Here is a 24,822-nt window from a genome sequence, read left to right as displayed (position 1 = left end):
GTTAACCAATGTCATAAAACAACATGTGTACTACTGTTTCATGAGAAACTATTTGTTCTGTAAGCCTTCACCTGAAGTACAATAAAAAAAAAAAAAATGAAATGAGCTGATAACATCCAGGACTTATATTCCCTATTCTTGTTTTACTATAATTTGAATATAAATGTTTTTTAAAGGCATTTTTCTTTTAGAAAATGTATTGACAGATTATGTGCCTATCTTAAAAAAAAAAAAAATCTCCCTTCAAAGTTCTGAGTAACTCGGTTTCCTAAAGCTTCATGTAAAACCTGCCCTGATAGAATGCAGACATGGAGGGGTGACAAAGATTGGAAAGTTTGCTTTCTAGTTTGTCTTTCCAATACTTATTAAAAAGGTGTTTCTGAGACAACCGTAGACAAAATTGTTGTAATTTCCCATAGAAATACCTGTTTTCCTTCCGGTTAGTGACTTTGGTAAAAAGCATTATACTCAGCTATACACTTCTATTCTTCAGGAACATTTTTTTTTTGGTCACCATATTGGAAAACTGATCTATTTTTCTACACTGCCAGGATTAGAATATCTATTATGTTTTTCATACGAGTACAACTTTAAAAAAAAAAAATTTCATTTAGATAAACAGAAACTGTCACAAAGAGATTAAGCCAAAAGCCTTAATGTAGCCATTTCAGGATTTAAAAGATAACAGTGAATTGGCTGAGCAACATATGTGTGTTAATTATCGTTTGTTCATGTAACAAACATTTGTTAAATATCTACTTTAGGTGAACCACTTTGCTAGGTGCTGAAGAAATAGAGGTGAAAATTACGTTCTGCCTCAGAAGGTTCAGTGTCAGAAAGTCAACCCCACAGAGTTCTGTGGTAGGAGGGAAGGCTGCAGAAGCACAGGGTGGAGACTGTTAAGTCACTTCCAGCCAGAGAGGCTTCCTGGAAGAAGGAGACTCTAGGCTAAGAAAGGCATTTGAAGGTTTAGTAAGTGAAATTAGAGGCAGAACATTCAAAGCACTAGGGCAAGTGTATGCACAGAGGTGCGAGATCATGGTTAATACCAACAAGTGTGAGTACTTTGAGGTGATGTAGCTTAGGAAGTGGTAGAAGATGGAGTTGGTGGGCAGGACGCAGATCATGAAGGGCTCTGTGTGCTATGCTAATAATTAGAATTTATACTGAAGGCAATGGGGAGCCATTAAAGAATTTTAAGAAGAAAGTAACAAGGGAGTAGCAAGGGGAGGGGAAGGTCATTGGAAGTGGAAAACATCTGGAAGAAGACACTTCAGATTAGTCATCCATTTAGCAACAGGTTAAAAAAAAGTTAAAAGTCAGCTAATAGTATAGACATTAGATAAGAAAAGTCTGTTTAAGCGTTCCAGCTTTAATGTGTATTTAACTTAGATGGTTTAACTTGGTATCTTTGAAGACATTACTTGGGTGACAAGTAAAGCAATTCATTATTGAAGTTATTTGTTAGAGTTTCTAATAAAGCACTAGATGCATTTCACTACTGGAGATCAATAGTCAAGTTAAAGAATAACGCTTAGTAGAAAGACAAGTGACAAATTAAAAACTATAATGTGTTAAGAGAAAATAACCTTAATATAAATCACAAGTGTCAGACTAGAACCAGTTTTATTCATGAGTGCTCTTTGTGAAATTTATTGGGAAAATACCTCAAATAAGTAATTCAATAAAAGATTTTTAAAATATAACAAAGATGAGAATTTGGCATTTTAGTAATGATATCAGCATCCTACAACAGAGGCCAATAATGTGGAAAAAAATCAATCAGAGTCTGAAGAATAAGAGCAATTTAGATAACTTGGTCAAACAGCATGAGTAATTTAGTGTAAGTTTTTATAATTGAATAAGTCTAGATATAAAGCATAATCATATTGAATATGATCTAATTACACTGCAAATTTATTAAAAACAAAGTTTAATTATTTCAATAAAAAGAAATTATTGAAATCGAGACCTAATATAAACTTTGTTTTTGAGTTGTAAGACTGTATAGCAAAGGATAGTATAAGGTAAATATCAAAGGCTCTTTTTGTTTTAATGCTGCTCTACCTCCCAAGAAGGATAAGCTCTAATAAATCTTTCAAACAAAACGTGGAAGACAGGGGAGAGAGAGATGGGAGAAATCACTCTAAAATATAAACGAAGTCCTTAAAAATGCATACAGTCCAGTTAACACCATTTTCAAGTGTAATCAGATACATCTCTCCACAGTGAAGAGTTTACTAACTATTAGGGATATTTTCAAAAGCAAGAAAGTTGGAGTAAACAATGAACAAAGGGGAACTATTTTATTCAAAAGCCAGCACACATATGGAACCTGTTAAGGGGATGGTGGCTGTAGAAAGAACTACAAACGAGTTTAAGAGACACCTAGGCCTTCTCAGAAAGGAAGGGGCTAGAGGAAAGGGTGGTTACAAAAGCAGGGAAGTGGGACAGAGATCAGTCAGATGGGAGGGAGACAGGCTGTTGGGCAGATGGTCTTTTCTGTTCCAAAATGTTCAAAGTTAAGGGACACTCCTTAGTACACTTTTATTTTACACAAAGAGTGAATTAAGACGAAACCAAGGGCCCGTAACCAAGGGCCTGTCTGGGTTTTTTTGGATTTACTTGTGTCATTTCTTTGATAAGCTCTGCTTGTTTATTTCAGCTGTGGCCCTTCTTCAAACTCAAGCCCTCACTTAGTTCTCACTCTATAATCGTTGGGTTTCAATTAAAGTGTGAATTCATTCGAAGTCATATTCTGTTTATGTGGCCCAGTAAACCAACATGAACATTTCAGAGGAAGATTGATATTTCTCTTTCAAAAAAGACAATGCTCATTTATTTACCAAGTTTAGGGTCAGTCTAGACCATGGAAAAAGTAATTATTTTCTCTACAGTATCTGAGTGCCTCCATTAAAAATTAATGCACCCAGACAAATAATAGTTGCTTTGGCATAGAGGAAGAATGATATCTGATGAGTCAAGCTCACCTTTATGGCACCTGACAAGTAAGATGAATTCCCTAAGATATTTGACAGATCTGGTGTGGCTGCCAGATATAGGCCACTATTTAATCTCACTAACCAAGCTCACAAGGAGTACAGGGCCTTATCCTAGACACTGTGAGAAATAAAAAGCAGCAAAAGAACCATTCCTTTGAAGAGCTTAACTGCTAATGGGGAACCAGAATAAACATCTAGTAATGCACATAAACTCTAAGAATGAAAACATACAAAGCAATTCTATATAACCAACTGCAGATTGGAAGCAGCCTGGGACTTGGCTCAGTCAGATCAGTATGTAGCAAATGACAGGCTTTTCAAACACTCCACCTGGCCAAAGGCAGCTATTGTAAGCTCAGGGCTGGAACATACAGGAACCCAGCCAATAGGTACACTTTGAGAGAAGTCATGGCCCAGGTCTGCAAGGCACAAGCAAGCACCGACTAGAATTGACCACCTGAGTCCTGGAGCATTCCTCTTATTTCCATGATGCAGTCTGGGGATTACAAGGGCCTGCACTTTTCACTGGGCTATTTATAAGGAAAGATGGTAGAAGGGACACTTAATAATAGACTATGAGGTACCCTAGAAACCCAATTTATCCCAAGGAATGAATTGTGCATTCAACAAGGGAGAACTCATTAAATGCCTGTACTATGTAGTGAATACATTAACAAAATATAAAAACAGTTTTAACTATCTGTAATATATAGAAAAAATCTTTTAATTTTTATATTCACTTGCAAATTAAGTTAATTAAAATAAAAATTGTCTATTTTAAAGTAATATTAATATATAAGGACCTCAGTAATTCACATAAAAAAGAGTTTAAAATGATTTTTTAAATTTTTACTCTCTAATATCTAATCTAGGGGCTCTGGTGGTACAGTGGTTAAAGCACTTGGCTGCAAACCAAAAGGTCAGTGGTTCGAACTCACCACCTGCTCCACAGGAAAAAGACGTGGCAGTTTCCTTCCGTAAAGATTTACAGCCTTGGGAAACCCTATGGAGCAGTTCTACTCTGTCCCATAGGGTCACTATGAGTAGGAATCGACTCGACACCAGTGGGTTTGGTTTAATATCTAATTTAGAATTAAATATCTAGCCCGGTGGATCCCAGATTTGTCTGCATTTTAGAATCACCTTGGGAACACTTTAAAAATGTAGCTGCCCAAGCCCCACCTCCCAGAGATTTTGTTTTAATGAATCTTGGCTGAGGCCCAAGCACCAATTTTTTAACTAAGCTCCCCAGGTGACCTTAATGAAGAGCCAGCACTGAGAATCACTAGTATAGCCAGCCTCACTTGAACTATTTCTAAAAAATTAGGTTCAATTGCATTTTGTGGCCAACGTTACTAAGTCACTTCTTTCATATATATACACACGTATATATATATATGTATATATATATAATTAGCACAGTTGAAATGTATGGAGATTCACATGATTATAAATCAATAATTTTTTAAGATAAAAAAATGAACACTTCTGCTTGGATAAAAATGAACCATGCCTCCTTATAGCAGATGTCTGCCTCAATTATTAAAGTCAGAAGAAAAGGTTAAAAAAGAAAATTAATTGAAAAAGCACTCTCTCTTACACTTATTCTTTGCCTTTTTGCTTTGAAGCTATAAAAAAGCAAAAATAACCATCTGAAAGTCAAACCAGGGCAATTCTGCTGATTATCTTGTTTTCCAGTTCAATAGAAACCTGGTACACACCTCTTTTAAAGACAGTCATAGTGATTGGAGCACTGGAAGTTGGATCAGTTAGGCCAGGACTTCATTCCTAACCCTTCCCTGTTTCACTGAGTGACCCTGAGCAAGTCACTTAACTCATCTCCAGTCTAATGCACCCTCCTGAAACATTCCTTGCACAGCCCCAAGTTCCCCAAATCAGTAGCATTTTTATCAGCATCTCACCAGTGTGCTACCATCAGTCCAACGGAAGTCGTGCTCAAACATCTTGTCATTGAGGCCTATCCACTGATAATCATGGCCCACACCTAAGGGACGGGAAGAAACACACATATTGTTACTACTTTTCCTATATACGTATGGAAATATATCGAAGAGAATTATTTTCAGAGTGAATCATGCTTCCTTTTCTCTGAATTTTTTTTTATTAGTTGCTTGTAAAGAACTCTCATAATGTAACTTTATTTTGTTCTTCTGCCCTATGTGCTTTAAAATAAAAAGCCAATTTACAAACATATCATAAAACATTAAAATATTGGACACAGACAATTATTTCCCTGGCAGTTTATTAGAACAGTACTTTTTTTTTTCCTATCCTAACTCATGATAGAAACTTTCCATTTACTTTTTAGTTAAACTATGCCATTGGCAGAAATTCAATGACCCAATAAAATGTGCCAGGTCTACCCATGCTAGCCTGACTTTTAGAAGCCACGTGTTTCTTCTCAAAGCATTTTAAACAGGGAACACCCTGACCAGACAGTTCTATGAAACCACGCAAAAAAAAAAAAACTTACTTTCACAATGAGATGAAAATAAGGATACCATGGAATAATGTTGAATGAATCTCTATCCAGATTACAAAATAACAATCAAACGTCTAAAAGATAGCAAGCATCATGAGAACATATTTAATAGTGCATCAAACAATGCTTACTGAATAAAAAAATTTACACATTTGCTACGTAAAAACTAGCTGTCCTCCTCTTTGCTAGAATTTATTAATTTTATCTTATTTTGGTGGTGAATCTAAAATTGGGAATTATTAAGCAGCTTTGTATTAAGCTTTGTTAGCTTCAAATCTCTACTTATTTATGTTCTTAATATGAAGCCCACTTTCTATGGTTTAAAATAATTGGAAACTTGGATGAGAACCAATACACGTAGAGGATAAGATTTGGGTGCTATTAACAATTCAATTTTAATTAGCAGGATAAAAAATAACTGACAGTATCTTTTCAATATTAGACAACCCATAAGCATATTCATAATAGGATCATGAAGAGTTAGGTTGAACCATATGAAATGACCGTTTTTGCAAGTCAAGAAATAATCAGCTGGCAGTGATTTCAACCTATAAGATACCATTCCACATATTACTGCTGGCAGACCAAGCAATACCTTCTCATATTATAGTTGAATGTTTCCCAAAATGTGGGATTCATAGAGTGGGATGATTTTAAGTCGTTCACAGATGAGGGATTTAATAAGTTGAATTACAATCAAGAAAGCTACTTCTTTTCAGTTGGATACAGAAAAACCTAAGACTGTGGTGAGAATGAGTGAGGCTTCAGGAAACACAAGTCTATTTGGTACATACGATTCACGAATATCTGTTCTTCGTGAGACAGGATGCTTGTGAGATGAGCACCCTGAAGACGGCATTCCCGTTCAGCGGCATCCCATGTGCGTCGATGGGCGAAGTATTTGTAGCACTGCCCTTGGAACTTGTGCCAGCCATAGTCACATGTCTCAGTGTCTGGGAAGAAAACCAGTCAGAGGCTGATTAAACTCACCTATGTCATTTAAGCATGGCTTGCCAATCCAAGCGTTAATAGAAGATCCAAGTCATTATCTATGCAATGTCCCAGAGGTAAATGATTCATAAAACTTAGTGACTACCCAATGACAAAGAAATGATTACTGAGAGAGCCCAGCTGATTCCTGAGAAGTGTGTGTGGCTCTACTTCTTTGGGCTGAAAAGTCGGTATTTTTCCCTAACTGCAATTTCATTGATTAAAGTCAGTTTGCAGCAAGAGAGAAAAATGGACTAGGGGCCAGCCAAAACCTGTTGGGCTGCAGTGTCTGCTAACTTCCTGATGAAGCAGTTGGGGCTAATTCCCTACCAACAAAACTTTTCTAAAGAGAATCATTCAAGTGATAAGATAAGAATTCCGGATAGGAGGATTATGAATGCTCTATTTGCATAAGGACTTCAAAGGCTGGGAAGCAGTTCTTTCCCATTTCCCAGAAGGGCAACTAGGGGGCCACAGGCTCTTGCCATGTAAGATTTACAAAGAGAGAGAAAACAACAACAAAATCGTTCATGAGTAGGCAGCTTCTGGGATGTAACTAGGACTATGTGCCTTCTCACAAAAGGAGAGGGATTCCTGTGCAAATGCACCAGGATGTGAAAAAAAGGTGGGCTGTTTTAAGTTTATTAAGAATGAAATAACCCAACTTAAAGTACCCTCCATTTCACCAAGCTACACACACACACACACACACACACACACACACACACACGTGGGGGGGTGTGTGTGTGTATTTTATTCTCTTTCACAAGCACACTATCATCAGTATTTTGTTAGGGGTGAAAGTATTTTTCAAATATATCTAAATTTCACACTGGCAATAAGCTTCAGTTATACTTTCTAGATTGCCAGTTTTTATGCATTTTTCACAAAGAAAGCAGCCTTGCTCATAGCACTATATTCTCATTGGCAATCTTCTCTCAGACTCACCCATCCACAGGTGGGGTCAAATAATTCAATGTTATTATTCATATACATTGAATAATGATCAATAGAAATAATTTGGACTTTCTTAAAATATGCTAGCATTCAACTTCTTTCTTCCGAAAAAGTAAGTATCTTGAACTAATTACATGTAAAAACTAACAAAACCGCGAAGTTTATAGAATTTTAAGTACCAAGAAAACCTTCCAGTTACCTAATAACACCCCTTGCCCCGCCAAATTTTACTGATCAATGAAGAAAATAAACTTTATTTAATTAAATAAATGCTTGCCTTGGAAGTCAGACTTGGTGGCTGAACTGGAACTCAAATTGTCCCCTGACCCTCATTCCGTTTACTCCTCTTTCTATAATTGTGGGAGAGTATACATTCTGAAAAATTTATTTTTTCCCTGGCTTCAGTGATTTCGACCATAATCATACGACAGATGCAGCTTCTCTCTGCGATCACTCCTGATTTTCAGTTTAGTCTATCAGGCCTGTTGTTTAGTTACAGCTGACTGACTATTTTGAACAATTAGTTTTGAGTTTTATTAAAGTCTTGTTCAGAGACCATCAAATCTCCTAGGAGAGAATTCAAGACACAGAAGTTGGTTTGGTATAAAAGTAACACTCAGCACCCAAGAATGAAGCAAGGGTCAGCTACTTGGAAGAATTTAGAAGTGATATAGGAACGGTAGGGAGAAAACAAATTTTCATATATGAGGGGGTTAGTTTACGAGGGGAGGAGAACTGGAAAAAATTTCACAACATTCTTACTGCCAAAGTCAATAATCTGATACTGTAATAGCACAGCTTTCTTTAATCCTGGAAATTATCCTTTATTTTAAGACAGTTTAAAATCCTAGAAGATCTCTAACTTATTAAATAATATATCAGAAAAAAATTCTTCTGTACACCCTTTCTTGTCCTTACTTAACCCAAGTGGTTTTAGGCTGGTTTTCTTTCTTTGTCTTTTGTCATTAAACAGATTACCATTACATATTTTTCCTCTTACACCAAAAAAACCCCCAAAGAATCAGAAAACTTAGATGCATGACCACGTCATTGCTATGATGCCTTTCTCAGTTAGGTGAATATGCTTACAATAACTCTGGTTCATAGCCACAAAAGCTGAAATCTATCCTCTTTATGCTGTACAGGTAATTTTTTCAACACTTCTGGCATGCAGCTGTCAAGCTTTATGTAATTGCCAACACTTCAACACTTCTCACTGGCAAACGCTATCATTAGCTTTGGCTCAGGACAATCTATGTGTTCAGAATTGTCTCTCCGCTGATCCAAGACCCCTGTTTAGATTTTGTATGTTTTTATTCCACCAAAATGTGCTCCCTATTCTAGAGTTATTGAGGGTTGGGAAATTATTCATGCAGAGAAAAAGTCAGCTGAAGAAACAAAGAAACGGTCATTGCTGAAATTTGGACAGAATACTGTTCAGACAACAATGCTGCTGTTAATGAAGAAATCATTTGTTCTTAGGCAACCTGAAAAGTGGAGAAAAAAATCTTCCAGTATCCTGGCAGTAAATCACAGGATCACAGCTGCATCTGGTAAACAGACTGGGGTAGCTGTTCCTTAGCAAATAATGTGGATGAATGTCAAACTTGTTTTAAGATAAAATAAAACATAACTGAAAATTAGATAGCACCAGAAATCCAAGACATATTAACTCTTTCTTTTCAATATTCTTCTTTCAAAGAGGAAAAAGGTAATTGACCTCAAAATCCCTTCAAAGCTTTGTTACTTCCCTCTTAATCCATCAGATGTACATATAAATAAAATGCTTCTCTTGGACAGTTCCTTTGTTGTTGATGCTGTGTGCCGTGGAGTCCATCCCAACTCATAGCAACCCCATGTGACAAGAGTAGAACTGCCTCATAGGGTTTTCTTCGCTGTATCTTTACAGAAGCAGATCACCAGGCTTTTCCCCTATGGAGCCACTAGGTGAGTTCGAACCACCAACCTTTAGGTTAGCAGTTGAGTGTTTAACCATTTGCACCATCAGGGCTCCTTGAACAGTTCCTTTAGAAGTGTGAAAACACTGAGAAAAAACTAGGCTTTAGGGTTAGGCCACTTAGGTTCACTTTTCTTCCCACTTTGCAATTCACTAGCTGTGTGACCGTGAACATGTCACTTTTCCTCTTTGAGCCTCAAGGTCTGGCCTGCTTAACTCATAGAACTGCTGTGTCAAACAAATGAAGCAACTGGTAAACTACAAAGTCTTAAACAAACAGGAACTCTTTATTCTTTGTCAAGAGTTATCTGAATCATCAGGATATCAGTTCCACAGAGCAGGCACTTCTGTCTGTCTTGTTCAGAGCTCTATCCCAGGGCCCAGAACAGTGCCTGGAAGACAGTAGCTGCTCAATAAATATTTGTTGAACAAATGATTTTTGAATCACTCCTTGTACTTGGAAACAATGGAAGCCAGAATCATCTAAACATATTCTAATGTCTGAAGTGTCTCGCCTTTTGCTTTCTTTAACAAATGGCATCTTCCTAACGTTTTCCTCTAAGAAATTTAATTTAATATAATTTTAAAACAGACTAAAACCTATGCAATAAAAAAACCCTAAAAACTCAGTAATCACTCATTCCCTTTAAACAGCAATTCAATACATGCTCCTTTTAGCTTTGCTTTAATTGTGGAGAAGTCCAAATTAGCATGGCAATGCAGAACACAGGCCAGACCAAAGTGTCTGAGTGTCTAATACGTTTTCATTTTGTCTGGTGGGAGGGAAGTTTGGCACTGAGCACTTTTACCAAAGCCAAACCACTGTATGTCTTTTAGTACAGGAAATCGACGTTCCAAGGGTGAATGTGCTGAGCATGCAATCTGTTTCTGATTGATGGACTAAGAAATTTTACCATTCACCACCTAAAATACACTCTCAGGTTGGCCATAAAATGCAAATAACAGGGATCAAGAGATTCAAGCCATCGTGAACATAGGCCTGTCTTTCATTCAGTAAATGTAGATGCTTCTTCAGTAGGAAAATTTCCTGGTGAGCAGATTCACAATGTCTTTTACATAGTGTTTGCCAAGTTAAGGTTAATGTATTCAAACAACTATGTCAGTTTATTCTCCAGAGGAGTTTGACTATGAAAACTAAGTCCACTAAGTCTCAAGTGCTGAGGGGGAGAAAATGAAGGCAACTAACTTTGAATTCAATATCCCTTGGTACGCAGGCCACGTACGTGGATTAAGGTGGATGCCTAATTAGTCCCCGGGAAGAATACATACTACAATGTCCTTTTTGTTGGCTAGATGTCCTTAAATTCTGCTCTGTGTTTGTGTCTCCAATTCCCGTCTATCAGCAAAACAATAATCATCAAGTCAATACTTGTTCCGATGTTGAGAGCTATCCACACATAAGGAAACCTAATCTAGTCAAATATCCTGTGAATTTCTTCTACAGGAAAGAATAAGCAATAAGGTCAAAATTGCTACAAATATCCAATTCATTATGACAAAATGCATTCAGAAGCAAGGTCTGAAGTATCAAGAATCTTCATTACACAAATGCTACAACAGCTCTTACCTTGTTCACAAAGTGCACCAACATAGCTTGGAAGGCAGAGACATGTAAACGTATTAAAACCGTCAATGCATGTGGCCCCATTCCGACAGGGGTTTGAATGGCACTCATCAAAATCTGAAATAAAATATAAAAGGCCACAAAAATACTTTCAAAAAGAGCAAAAATTTCTATTTAGTGTAGGGTTGCCAGATAAAATGCAGGACACTCAGTTAAATTTAAAGATAAAATGAAAAAAATTAATATAAATAATAAAACAAAAAGAATATTTTTTTTAGTTTAAGTATGTCCCATATAATATTTTGAACACACTCACACTAAAAACATCCCTCCACCCATCTGTCAGTTTCTTGTCCCGTGGTGGCTTGTGTGTTGCTGTGCTGAATCTATGCCAGGTATGTCAAGCACCAGCAGGGTCATCCATGGTGGACAGGTTTCAGCAGAGCTTCTAGATTGAGACAGACTAGAAGAAAGTCCTGGTGATCTATTTCTGAAAATTAGCCAATGGAAACTTTATGCCAACTAACTTGCTTTGGACACATCATTAGGAGGGGTCAATTGCTGGAGGAGGACATCATGTTTGGTGAAATAGAGGGGCAACAAGGGCAAGGGAGGCCCTTGGCGAGATGGATTAGCACTATAGCCCCAACAATGGGCTCAAATATGCTGGCAATTTTAAGGATAACCCACAACCAGGCAACATTTTGTTACATCATACATAAATTGCCATGAGTGGTAGTCAACTCAACGGCAGCTATCTGTTTATATCTGTTGTTAGTGTTGTCATGTACCCTGGAGTCTATTCCAACTCACAGGGACCCTATAGGACAGAGTAGAACTGCCCCATAGGGTTACCTATGCTGTAATCTTTACGGGATCAGGATGCCTGGTATTTTCTCCCACGCAACTGCTGATGGATTCAAATTATCTACCTTTTGGTTAGCAGGCAAGCACTTAATCATTGTGCCACCAGGGCTCCTTTATCTATTTTCTTTTCTTTTTGTCTGAAATTAAAATTTAACTGGGCATCCTGTATTTTTATATGTTAAATTTGGCAACCCTAAGAAAATTTCAAAGATATTCAGAGTGAGGTCATTGTCTCCATCACTAGTAGAGTTACATGAAATCCCCTCTCACTTCCCACCACCATTTCTGGATCATCAGTTACCTCACATATAGAATACTGAAAATACCTAATTGACCTCTCTGTCTCTAGGCCCTTCCTTTGACAATATATCCTACACTCTGCTGCCTGTCATCTTCTTTAGTCATAGTCATGATAGTTTTATTCTTTTGCTTCCAAACATTCCAGGGATCCCAATTGCCTATGGCAGTAGTCCTCAAAGTGTGGTCGCAGGACCTGCAGCATCAGCATCACCTGAGTATATTAAAAAGCAAAGTCCAAGGCCCAATCCAAGGCCAGTTGAATCAGAAACTCTGGGACTGGAGACAACAATCTGTGTTTTACCAGGCCTTCCAGGTGATTCTGCTGCACAGTAAAATCTAAAAAATCACCAGTGTAGAGTATAAAATAAAACTATTCAGTGCATTTGAAGCAGGACCTTCTCAGACCTAACTAGACTCAATCTGTTTTCTCATATTCTCTCCCAATGTATTTCCCTCCCACAAATCCATAAATAGGCATACCTGAATACTTGCAGTTTCTCAAACACATTCTGTAGTTTGTGGGTCTCTGTGCTTTTGTTTGCTGTGTCATATTTCCCTTCACCACCTATTTAAATCCTCCCCAGTTCTAAGATCTATACAAATGTAACCTTTCTACACAGACCCTGCGACCTCTCCAGATTAAATTAATGACTTTATTCCCTTAGCATTTTCCAATTGCGCTAAAAAGTTAATACTTAAATTGAATGAAAAGAATATTTAAAAATAAATTAAAAACATACAAAACAAGTTAAATTTTCATGAAGCACATAATATATTCTTACCTAAAAAAAATAGCCTTCGTGGTGATGAAATTATATCTTAATGATACCAAACACTTCTATGTTGTTGTTGTTGTGTGCCGTCGGGTCGATTCTGACTCACAGGGACCCGATAGGACAGAGTAGAACTGCCCCCATAGGGTTGCCAAGGAGCAGCTAGTGGATTCAAGCTGCTGACCATTTGGTTAGCAGCCCAGCTCTTAACCATTGCGCCACCAGGGCTCCAAACACTTCTCTAGTGCTTGCTGAGGGCCTAGGGGAGTCCCTGGGTGGTGTAAAAGATTAGCATGCTTGACTGCTAACCGAAAGGTTGGAAGTTCAAGTCCACCCAGAGGCACCTCTGAGGAAAGGCCTGGTGACGTACTTCTGAAAAATCAGCCATGGAAAACCCTATGGAGCATAGTTCTACCCTAACACACATTGGGTTACCATGAGTCTGAGTTGACCCGACGGCAATTGCTTTTAAGTGCCTATGAGTTTCATATATATTAACTCTTTAAATTTGGGTTTTTTAAAAAATAATATTTGATTGTCTTTTCAGTGAAGGTTTACACAGCAGTTTAGTTCCCATTCAACAATGTCTACACAAGTTGTTCAGTGACATTGGATACATTCTTTATAATGCATCGACATTCTCGTTATTTCTATTCTGGTTGTTCCGTTTCCATTAACCTAGTTTCCCTGCCCCTTACATTCTCATCTTTGTTTTAAAGTAATTGTTGAGTCTTTGGTTTCATACAGGTGATTTTTTAAAGGAGCACAGTACTTATGGGTGATATTCATTATTTTGTGAGCCAATCTCTTATTTAGCTACAAGGTGACCTCATGGGTTAGTTTTGGTTCAAGGGTTGAAGAATATCTCAGGGCAATAGTCTCAGGGATTCCTCCAGTCTCAACCAGTCCAATAAATCTGTTTTTTTTTTTTTTTTTTAGGAATTTGAAGTTCTGTTCCACAATTTTCTTCCATTCTATTGGGTTCATCTATTGTGGCCCTGATCAGAATGGTCAGTAGTGGTAGCCAGGCACCATTCAGTTCTTCTGGTCTCAGAGTAAATGAAGCCATGGTTTATGTAGGCTATTTGTCCTGTAGACTAGTTTCTTCTTTGAGTCTTTGGTTTCCTTCTTTCTCTTTTGCTCCGGAAGACTAGAGACCAATAGTTGTATCTTAGACGGCCATTTGTAAGCTTTTAAGACCCCAGACACTACTCACCAAACTGGGATGTAGAACATAACTTTATGAACTACAGTATGTCAGTTGACTGTGATGTTCCACAAGACTATGGTCTTAATCCTCCAAACCCAGAAAACCAATCCCACAAGGTATTTGGTAATGCCTAAGAAGTATCTGTAACTGTGCCCCCTATATGCTTTATTATGTATATAAATATATGTACATACAGTCACAGACATACACCTATATATACTCACATATACATACCTATATACATATATGCCTACATACGTACATGTATTGATTGTGTTTTCAATGAAGGTTTACACAGCAGCTTAGGTTTCCATTCAACAATATCTACACAAATTGTTCAGTGACATTGATTACATTCTTCACAATACATGAACACTCTCATTATTTGTGTATACATACATACATTTTTTTGTTGTTTTTGCTGTCATTAAATTGTTTTTAATTGATTAAATAAGATAAAACAGAAAGGAAACCAAACAGATGTTTTTATGTATATATATTTGATATTTTAAGATGAAATTATTCCTTAATTGTTATCTGTTGCTATATCAGAGCCTTGATGGTGCAGTGGTTAAGAGCTTGGCTGATAACCAAAAGATCAGCAAATCCATCAGCCACTCCTTGGAAACCCTATGAGGCATTTTTGCTCTGTCCTATAGGGTCGCTATGAATCGGAATCAACTCGATGACAGTGGTTTTTTTTTTGTTTTTTATTGCTGTATCTAAATCCTCACTAATTAGCACACAGAGCTCACTAAATGTGCTGTATTATTTTTAAACAAGTATTCTTTTAACATGAGTTCTGGGGATTTTATCTCAATATCCCAGAGTACTCTGAAGTGTTATCGGTGAGCCTTCGTTACTCAATCCTCATAAGCACTTTCATGGCACCTCTAAAAAGAGAACCTGGATAATATACTCCGTTTCTTTTCTCAGAGATTTTTCTCAAATCAAAACTGGAGCTTTATTTAAAAAAAAAAAAAAAAAAGACAGGAAGAAAAAAAGAGAAAGCCTTAACAAGTATATGGGAGTAAAAGGAACTGATTTAGCAAACAGTTAATTATATTCTTTGGGACCCAAAAGAAGGGAGGAAGACAACAAGCCCCACACATCCTTGCAGTAGAGGTGGATGCAGCTGGCCACTGAGAAGGGCCAGAGAAGGATTTTTGCCCCACTCTGCAGAGGAAAAAGTTATCCCAAAACATAACAACCAAATCCCTTAATTTTTGAATATAGCATTGGGGGGGTGGTATTTAAATCGATCATTTATTGTTATGCAGATTTGGGGTATAGATTCAATGTTTTTGTTAATATTTACACATCTTTACATTTGTAAAGCCTATCTGTCAACCCACAAAAAGAAATGGCTGAACTCAGTAAGCCTCACTGAATCTTGTGTATAATTACAGAATTCAGTAAACATCTGTCCTCGTTTCTTGGATCCTAATTAAATTACTCTCAGGCCTTAACTTCATTTGTTAACAGATAATTCATCTACACCTGTGCTTCCCTGAAATCCTCTGATTGATTCAAGCAATATAAATGCAATCTGGAAAAGAATCACCTACTTTCAGCCAAGAACACCTTACCAAGTTCACATTGGTCTCCACTGTATCCTGGCACACAGGTGCATACATAGGAAGTGTCAGTAGGATAACAGGTGCCTCCATTAAGGCACGGGTTCATTTTGCAACGATCAGCTCCTACGATGTTCAGGAAAATAAGAAAAGTGATTAGGCTCATCACTAAGGTTTCAATGTATTTTAGCAAAAACAAAATGCCACTTACTGCTACCATCATATAAGCTTTACCATAGCAATTTAGAGACTACAAACAAAAATGAACATTAGCTTTACTCTCTGGAGTGTTTCTTGGCATTATAGCTAATTGTTACAAATTGCATCTATTCATTTCTGAGATTCAATCAGCATTATTTTTAAACAATATTTGGTACTATATCTGGCAACTAATATATTCTACTGCAGATTTAGTTGGCATGATAATGGCAACTGATTTTAGTCAAAAATGATTACACATATGTGCACAGTGAATGGAAAATGTGTTCTTTTAAATGGGGTTAGTTCATGTGAAATGGCTGGGTACACAAAACATGCATTCTGTTTAGCAGACTGGCTTGTTACCATCATTTGAATTATTATTGCCTTTTACCACTTAATGCTCAGAAACTTTTTCTTCGAAAGTGTGCACTGTAGTCTCTTCTGCTACATTAACATGCTTTTTCCAAAAACACGTTCCAAATGTACTCCTTTAAACTATACTTGAAGAAAAGCAACACATGGATTAAACTCTACTGTATAAAAACAAACCCAAATACAAAAACCTTGCCTAAAATGAATCCCCAAAGTTTTATTACCATTTTCTTATTAAAACACAAATAAAATTGACACTCCTAGCAGAGAAACATAAAGGCTAATGATGTAAATTTATGGTGAGACTAGTCTAAAATATACTTCCTAAATGGAAACGGTTTGATACAATTTGAAGCACATGGTTTATTCTGTAGGATTATTTGAATAGTGGTATTTACATTAATAGCTTATATTTATTATTTGTATACTTTGTCAGAATTGCTTAAGTTTCAAAATATTCAAGACTCCAAATGAGAGTTAAAAGTGTCACAAAATAATTGAAATAAAATAGACTATATATGCAATACAACCATGTTTTCAGGAATTTTAAGTCCCGAAGCCCTTAAATAATTGCCCATGCAAAGAAGACATCTAACTAATTATGAAACATTAACTTAAGGAGTATTAGAACAAACAAGCTATTTCTGTAGGAGATAATCGAGCCTTTCTCGCACTGGGAAGCCAAACTCAAACTTTCTGAGTGTTAAGGAAATTCTGAACTATTAGAAAGACTTGATAGCTATACATTCACATGTTGGGGGTTCATGTTAAAATTAGGTTAATTCAGACACTTACACTTGCTTTTCTAAAAACTACCCCAAATTTTCTAAGACTCTCTTATAGTTGCAAAAATAGCCGTTGTATTTTTTATCTTTCTCCATTTGAAATACCACTGCCTAGTGACAAGGCTGCAGTCAGCAACATATCTATATATTACCTTCCATGCAAAATCCAAATGATACTTATGTGAAAGTGCTTGGTGAAACTGTGATGTGCCACACAAACGTGAAATACTATTACTATTCCCACTACAGACACTAGACGCAAGGCTGAGAGTGTGAGACAAGGGCTTGGCAAGAAACTGGGCCTTTTTGTGGACGTGAAGTAGTTCAGATTAGCAGAAAAGTTTTGTTTCCTTGAGTAGTATCCCTCCCTAAACAGTTTGTACTAATCTCTGAAAACTGAATTTGCAACAGATAGACCAGGCAACCCAGTACGAGCTTCTGTTTACTGAATTAAACGAAGGTGACTTTTTTTTTTGTAATGAATACACAGCACAAATTCTTTGTAAACACTGTGGACTGGATAACTGGTATATATTTATTCCTTTCTCTATATATTTAATTGTTGTTACAGACTATTTCTATATCACATTTTACCAAACTCAATTATCTTTCACCTAAATTACAAAAGAGTAAACTTTGGCCAGATTATTTGATTATCATTTACAGATAAAGTATAGAGCAACAACAACAACAAAAAGTTCCAGCGTAACCCATCTTTGATAAACTTTATTCACAAAATACTTCAAGGTATTTATAAAAAATTACATTTTATGACTATCTTACTCTATCTGAAACATATCAGAACAAAGTATTAGGACACAAAAGATAATGCTGATCTAATCAGAATAATAATCTAACTATAGCCATGCTGTAAAATATATTCATTAAAATTAAAAGTACATTTTCAACCAACACTACCCTTGAAGTATTGATTCTTTTTTTTCTTTTTCTTGGTAGTGGCTAGGTGATGATGTCTACTTGTCAAGTCCACTAACATTGTTATTTAAATAATAAATTTCCTGGGAAACACAATAAAGCCAACTTCTCAATATTCTTAGGCTAGATTAAGAGGAAAATAAATTCTACAAAGTAAATATCCCAAGATTTCTGGTTTACATATCATCAAATAGCAGTTGCTTTTTTAAGACTATATTGGAAAGCAGCTCTTTCCACTAAAGAGCATAGACTTCAAAGTCGAGCTGATCTGGATTGAAATTCCACTTTTACTACTGTATGGCTGTGCATCCTTAGGCAAGTTACTGCACCTCTCTGAATTCCACATCCTAATCGTTTAAATGGGAATAATAATATGCGCTTTATAGACTTTTTGTAAAGATCAAATAAGATGGTCTATATGAAGCAGTATCAAATTTGTGCTTTCTGTACATTGAGTAAATACACAGAAATTCTCTCTCAACAGGCAGAGCATGAATGTTTACTGAATGAATACCCACTATAGCTAGGCACTGTGTTATAAGCATATGTGGCCTATCTGAAGCGAAGAATTTACATAAAAGTATGAACAGATAACTGATATTGCACAAACCATGCAAAACATATCTTGCAGCTACTTACTACTCTCACATTTTAAAAGCCTGACAGATTTTGACATTGCCAAAATCACACCCATCAGTGGAAGATTAAAAAGAAAAAAAAATATATTTTTGTTTGTTGTTGAAACTAAGATGTGTAACTACAGAACATATGACATAGCAATACAGCAATATTTTAGTTATGAGTAAAAACAAATGTAATTTTTACACTATTAATAGTTTCATTTATTATGCTGCAATTGCATGTTGCTTTTAAAACCCAGAAAAATTTAAAGTATATATTTAAAGCCTAGAAATCATCTATACTTACTTTCACTCCATCTCTTTATACACTCAATATCAGGGCCTGACCTGCTGTTATGTGAACAATATAAAAATCTACATTGATTTAACATCACAATAAAAATATATGTTAGGACCAAGCAACTGTTTCCAGGTTTAGAAACAGGTTTATAAACATTGTGGCCTTACCTGGTAAATAGACTGCTGTGCCTTCCACTGATTCTTCATTAATGCCAATCAGGAAATCACTTTCGTTAGAAGGTCCCAAAAGGGAAAATGATGGTGTTGCTAGCTCAGTATTTAACTCCGCTGTGCTTACTGTTGCCTGAGTATTGGAATCAAGAATTATCGCCGACACTTGCTGTTCTGATGCTGTTACTGTGGAATACTCCCCTCTGATTAAAGCTGCTTGTGTTTCAGGGTTTATTTCCAGAGAAGAAGGAATTGTGGGCTTCTCAGAAGTTTGTGGGCTGGGCTGAGGCACCACACCTGTCTTGACCCCGTGAATTGCAGGAGCAGAAGTGGAATGTGGCCATTGTGAAGCACCTTCTAACTTAATTTCACCTGCAGCTGTGACAACAGTTCCAGCTTCAGGCGTTCTAACACTGAGAAACTCCTTGATTGTTTCTCCAGAAAGCTGAACATCGGTTTTGTTTCTGGACTTTTGGTGAACCTCAAATCTTTCCTCAGCAATTAGTTCTGAGGGAGAAGCTTCCATTTCTTTTAATGACTTAGGTTTACTTTCATCTTCTGAAAGTTCTAATTCTGTGTTAGGAGATAAGGATGGAGGCTCAGTTATGTGAAAGTATTTTTCAAGTGATGGTTTGAAAGTTGCTTCAGTATTTTCATAAGCTTCCTTGGCAGAATCTCCTGAGGACACTTGAGTTGCTCCCACATCTGTACCTGGCAGAGCACTTGGCTCAAGATCCTCTGTGTGTTCAGAGGCTCTACTGCCTAAGTACACAGTGACTAGAGATGATGGTGTCTGAGAAGACAACTTTGCAAATGCTGAAGGTGCTAATGTTGTATCAGTATAGCCTGGGGGGTTGGATCCTTCCATCACAGTGGGAGCCTCTGTTAACCTCTGAGCCATAAGATGGATTGTACCAATACTTACATAGGGCGTATGATCTATCAATGCTTCCTCAGCTCCTGAAGAGAATTCTGGCTGAAATGAAGGGCCTACATATTTCTTTTCTTCATATTCCTCCTGTGTCCTTTCCAAATGGCCCAGCGTTGATATTATTTCACTTTGGTCTGCGATCGCTTGACCATCAGACAAAGTGCTTGATTCAAAGATGTCATCCAGGGTTTTCGCTTCAGTTTTGGGCTCTTCAATGTCTGGATTTACAGTGGTGGATTGACTAGGAATGGGCAGGGATGCTGCTGTGGGAAGTGAAATATCTAATTCTGTTTCTGTGCTAGGGATAGGGATCCCAGTTGTGAAGATAAAACCCATGTGATCTAATTGGCTCCTGTCTTCAGAAGTCATTGATTCACTGTGTGTTGCCTGAGTATAGCTAGCCAGAAGAGTGTCACCACCAGAACCCTCCAGTTTTTCTTCAGTTAAAGAAAGGTTAACAGCTGCACCATACTCTTCTTGAACTTGAGAGCTTTCTTCATTACTGCCATGTGGTCCTGCTTGTACTTCTGGATCTGTGTCCGTTTGCATTCCAAGGATGTCTTCATATACAGGTTTAGTGTGATCGATATCTATGATAGTATTCTTATCTGATGTCAGCTCAGGTAGAATTTCCAGGATGGTACTCTCTGTAATTGTCAATATTAAATCCTTGTCCTCTTTGTCAAGGTCTATGATAATATTTTCTGTGGCTTTTCTTCTGTCAGGCTTTAAGGTGGAATCCTCGAATCCTCTGAAACTATCTGAGAAACTACCTGTAGCACCCTCTGTGGACCTCTCATAGAGCATTGTAGTTGATGGTGCACTAGTTGGCTGAGGGGAGCTTTCATTCTGCTCTGAATGAAGGGAAAGCACTACTGAAACTGTTGGGAATCCATCATCAGTAACAGCTTTAGCACTGGAAGCCTCAGGATGTTTTTCCAGGAATCTATTCGAAACAAATGTGGTGCTTCCTTGCCTGGTTGCCTGAGTCGTTTCAGAAGTGTGGACTAAATCAACAATACCTAATTCCCCAGATCCTTCTCCAGAATGTTCATAAAACAATTCAGATGGTTTTGGTGGTGATGTAACAAATCCTTTGGCCATTTCAAGACCATAAGTTCTAGCCAGAACACCAGATGAGGTTACTGTTTCTTTAGTTTCTGCTGTTGAAGAATTCTTGTTGGAGACTTGTTCAGTCACAGTTTGTGCTCTAGTAGTCTGGAGTTCTTCTGCCCAACTAAGAGTCTGATTTTGAGGATGTTCAGCGTCTGTGGGAAAGGAGAGAGGTGCCACAGTGGGTCCTTCTGCTCTGGTATCACTTGAAATTCCCATCATGGTGGAGCTGGATGTTGTTTGGCTACTTTTAGGGGTACTAGCGGTTTTGGAAATGAGTGGTATAACTTCATTTGTTACATTTTCCATCCCCTCATAGTCTTCAGTTTCATCACTTGAGACCCTTGTTTCTAAACTTTCCACTCGAGAGGTCTGGGGATGTAATGTGCTAATGATTTGTTCCATTTCAGTAAAATTCACTGACACTGTAGCTAGAGTAGGTAAAACTTCTTCTCCTGATCCCAGTCCAGAGAGTAAGAGATCAGTATCTGACTCTTTAATGGTTGGTGTCACATCTTTGGGAAAGGGTTTTATACTTTCCTCCTCTTTGATTGATGAATCTGTAACTATACTTTCAGATGGTACAGATTCAGTTACTGAACCGGTAGCTAAGAAAACGTGTGACTTCTCAGTAACCTCAGGGACAGCAGTGTATGGTTCCAAGCCTTCCAAGCCCTTTGTATCTGGATCTGGAGTAGACATGTGTAATAAGGGAATGACTTCCTCCTCCATTTCATTGGCATAACTGTAAGTTTTCTTTGTTGTTAGTATAGAATAATCTGTTGTTAGGAGCTCAGTTTCAGAAGACATTTGTGAATCAAAAATTGTTTGTTCTGGTGTAACAGAGCGTTGGGGAGATTCAAAAGACATTTGTTCTTTAATCTTTTCCTCTGATGTTGTTTTATTTTCAATTTCTTGTCTTACAAGGTTGACTTCTTGACTGGACCATAATGTGGCTGGCTCCAAAGTTTGAGGAAAGTCCACTGAAACTGTGCCACCAACCATTACGTCCCCCTTTTCTGTTGGAGATTCCATACCTTCAGCTTCTGCTGTTGGTAAAATCGTGAGTCTCTTATCAGCTTCAGTGATAGCTCCCATTTCTCCCAAGCCTTGGTCAGTAAACGGGGACTCTGTACCAGAAACTTTTCCCATGACACTGGGAAGCACTTGATCAACAGAACTGCTGATTGAGACCAGTTGCTCTCCTGAGCCCTCGGCTGAGGCTGTGAACTCTTCCCAAGGGAAAGCTGAAGTGCTGACCATGGTGTTACTAGGTCTTTCCGAGTCAGGCATGCGAGTAACGTGATCTGAAGTAGGTACTGCAGAGGGTGAGGTTTCAGTATCCATAAATGTTGTATCTCCAGAGCCTTCCATTATTTTTGTTTCTTCTTTTGTTATGGGAGGAGATACTGTCAAGTATTCTCTAAATTCACCACTGAAATCTTCCTCCAAAGGAAAATCTGTAGGAAAACCCTTTATTTCTGCCCCATGACTTGGCTCTCCTGATATCTCTGAAATCAAGTTTTCCTTGGATGTTTGGCTCATGATTTCAGCAACTTGTCTATCCACTGCAGTACTCAAAATAAATTCTGTTGGATCGAAAGGGAATGTATTTTCCACAAGGGAAGACAAAGTACTAGCTGCTTCCTTTTTGGTTTGAATATCAGATTCTAAATTTAATGAAAATGAAGAAACAGTGGTGGTTTCTGGATGAACAGCAGCGTCTCCAGAGCTCTGCTCCGTAAAGAGAGAGACAGGGCTACCTGGAACAGTGGTCAGCCCTTTCTGAACCTCAGCTTGATGACTAGTGCTGTGCTCAGTGACCTGTGCCCCCAAATTGCCTAAAACATTTGTTTCTGTAAAGAGAGTAAAACTTGTCATTTCCCTTTCAGACTGTGTGGATGTTGTCAAGGATGTAATACTTTTCCCAGTAGTAGAAGCTGAATCACTAAATGTAGTTTCATTTGAACTCTCTAATTCAGAGGGTAAAATTAATTGATCTGATCTCTGTGTGGGTGAATCTTTCTCAATTGTAGAAGCTGTACCTGGAGTTTCCTCCTCCTCATCTTTCCTTTTCTTTTCCTCAAGAGATGTACTGAAAACCCCTTCGGATGTGTCTGTTTCACTTATAAGTTTGATAGGCACTATTTCTGCAGAAGGTTGTTCAGAAACAGAATAACTGGTGGTTACAGGAACATCAAACAGACTTTCTGTGATCATTATCTTGCTAGTATCTAAAGTACCTTGTGTATTTGTAGTATTTCTCTGTGATAAATCAGCTACCACAGTGAACATTTTATTTTTATCTTCTTCTCCTTCCCCAGAGCCTTCTGGCATCGGAATTGAGGAAGGAGTCCCTAAGAGCTCTCCAACGTGTCTAGGCGTTACTTCTACCCAGCTTTCTATGGTGGAGAATGCATCTTCAGGCTGTGGATGTCCTGTTGGGGTAACTGATTCTTCTTCTGAAACATTTGCTGACACAGAACTTGGAACTATGCTTGGAGTATATGTGATAGAAGTACTTTTTTCTGCCTCCTCACTAAATGTTACTTCTGTAGGCCTTGAAAAGACTATTTTCTGAGATTCTTGGTCAATGGCATCATTTCCTGAAGATTCTTCAGGAAACAGAGGTACTGATTCAGTATCATTAGGCACCAGATTATCAAGTTCAAGACCTCTCTCTGTGACTGAGTCTGGCCCCTCTGTGGCTTCTCCCTCATGGAATTGAACTGTGGGGAAAACACCATGCTCACCACTTGAAAAGTGTTCTGGCGTTTCAGAGTAAGTCTCAGGCTTCCATGTAATTTCAAGTGATTCAGATTCTTTAGATTCATTTAGTTGCACTACAGTAGACAATTCAGTTTCAGCTATTACAAACTGATGACTATCACTTTCACTGCTGTCTGAAATTTTTTGAGAAGGTGCAACACTCTCAAACTGGCCACGCCTAGCTTCTGCAGCTTCTTGGTCCTTGGGCACAGTGGTGACTAGATGCTTCCCATTTATGTACTGCACTGATGGGGTGGTTGTTACGTCAGTAGCATTTGCACAGTCTTCGTCTTCCTCTTCATCTTCTTCACTGTGGTATATATCTATTTCAATTAATTCAGGTAAAATTTCAGCAATTAGATCATGCTCTGGATCTGTTTCTTCACTACAAGGTTCTTCTTCTTTAGATTCTGAATCTATTGGATGACCAATTACACTCAAATCACTCATTCGACCTGAAAAAAACAAAGAGTTTTCACAATACTTAAATAGAAGATTTGGCAGTGTACTACAGAAGAAATCGATAGCAAGGCTGACCACATTCACATACCCAAAGGATTCAATTTTTTTTCACATTAAGTGCAGTTACCCTTCACACATGGTTCTCAGTCTTCAAATTTGCTGTTATATTAACAATAGGAAAAACAAATAAATCCAATTTAAGGTTATAGAAATAGGTTATGACAACTCTTTTAAATGATTAACAAAAGCAACAAAGCCCTTAAAATGAAATGAAGAATCACATATATATTATAATCTGGATGTGGGAACGCATCTTTGTGTAAACTGAAAAAAAATTTGTTTTAATTATGATTATTTCATTAGATTAAACAGAACAAGTAATTGATTATTGTCCCTGAATGTAAGGGAAGGCTTAGACATCACTATTCAATAAGAAAAGGA

At 37.5% G+C, this 24,822-nt stretch overlaps 1 protein-coding gene across 4 annotated transcripts in view; it reads right to left on the bottom strand.

The window, feature by feature from the left end:
* VCAN (versican) overlaps window positions 1–24,822 on the bottom strand; it is a 125,823-nt gene that overhangs the window by 28,318 nt on the left and 72,683 nt on the right. For all 4 annotated transcript variants that reach the window (XM_023742784.1, XM_004388838.2, XM_004388839.2 and 1 more), the window contains 5 exons: window positions 19,104–24,374; window positions 15,734–15,847; window positions 10,998–11,111; window positions 6,300–6,458; window positions 4,925–5,007 (listed from right to left, as the gene is read on the bottom strand). In XM_023742784.1, the coding sequence (XP_023598552.1) occupies window positions 4,925–5,007; window positions 6,300–6,458; window positions 10,998–11,111; window positions 15,734–15,847; window positions 19,104–24,374 (5,741 nt within the window). The remainder of the gene's footprint in view (window positions 1–4,924; window positions 5,008–6,299; window positions 6,459–10,997; window positions 11,112–15,733; window positions 15,848–19,103; window positions 24,375–24,822) is intronic.

The sequence above is a fragment of the Trichechus manatus genome, unplaced genomic scaffold (genome assembly GCF_000243295.1).
Source record: "Trichechus manatus latirostris isolate Lorelei unplaced genomic scaffold, TriManLat1.0 scaffold00217, whole genome shotgun sequence".
Lineage (NCBI taxonomy): Eukaryota > Metazoa > Chordata > Mammalia > Sirenia > Trichechidae > Trichechus > Trichechus manatus.
This window is presented reverse-complemented; position numbering and strand designations above follow the sequence as displayed.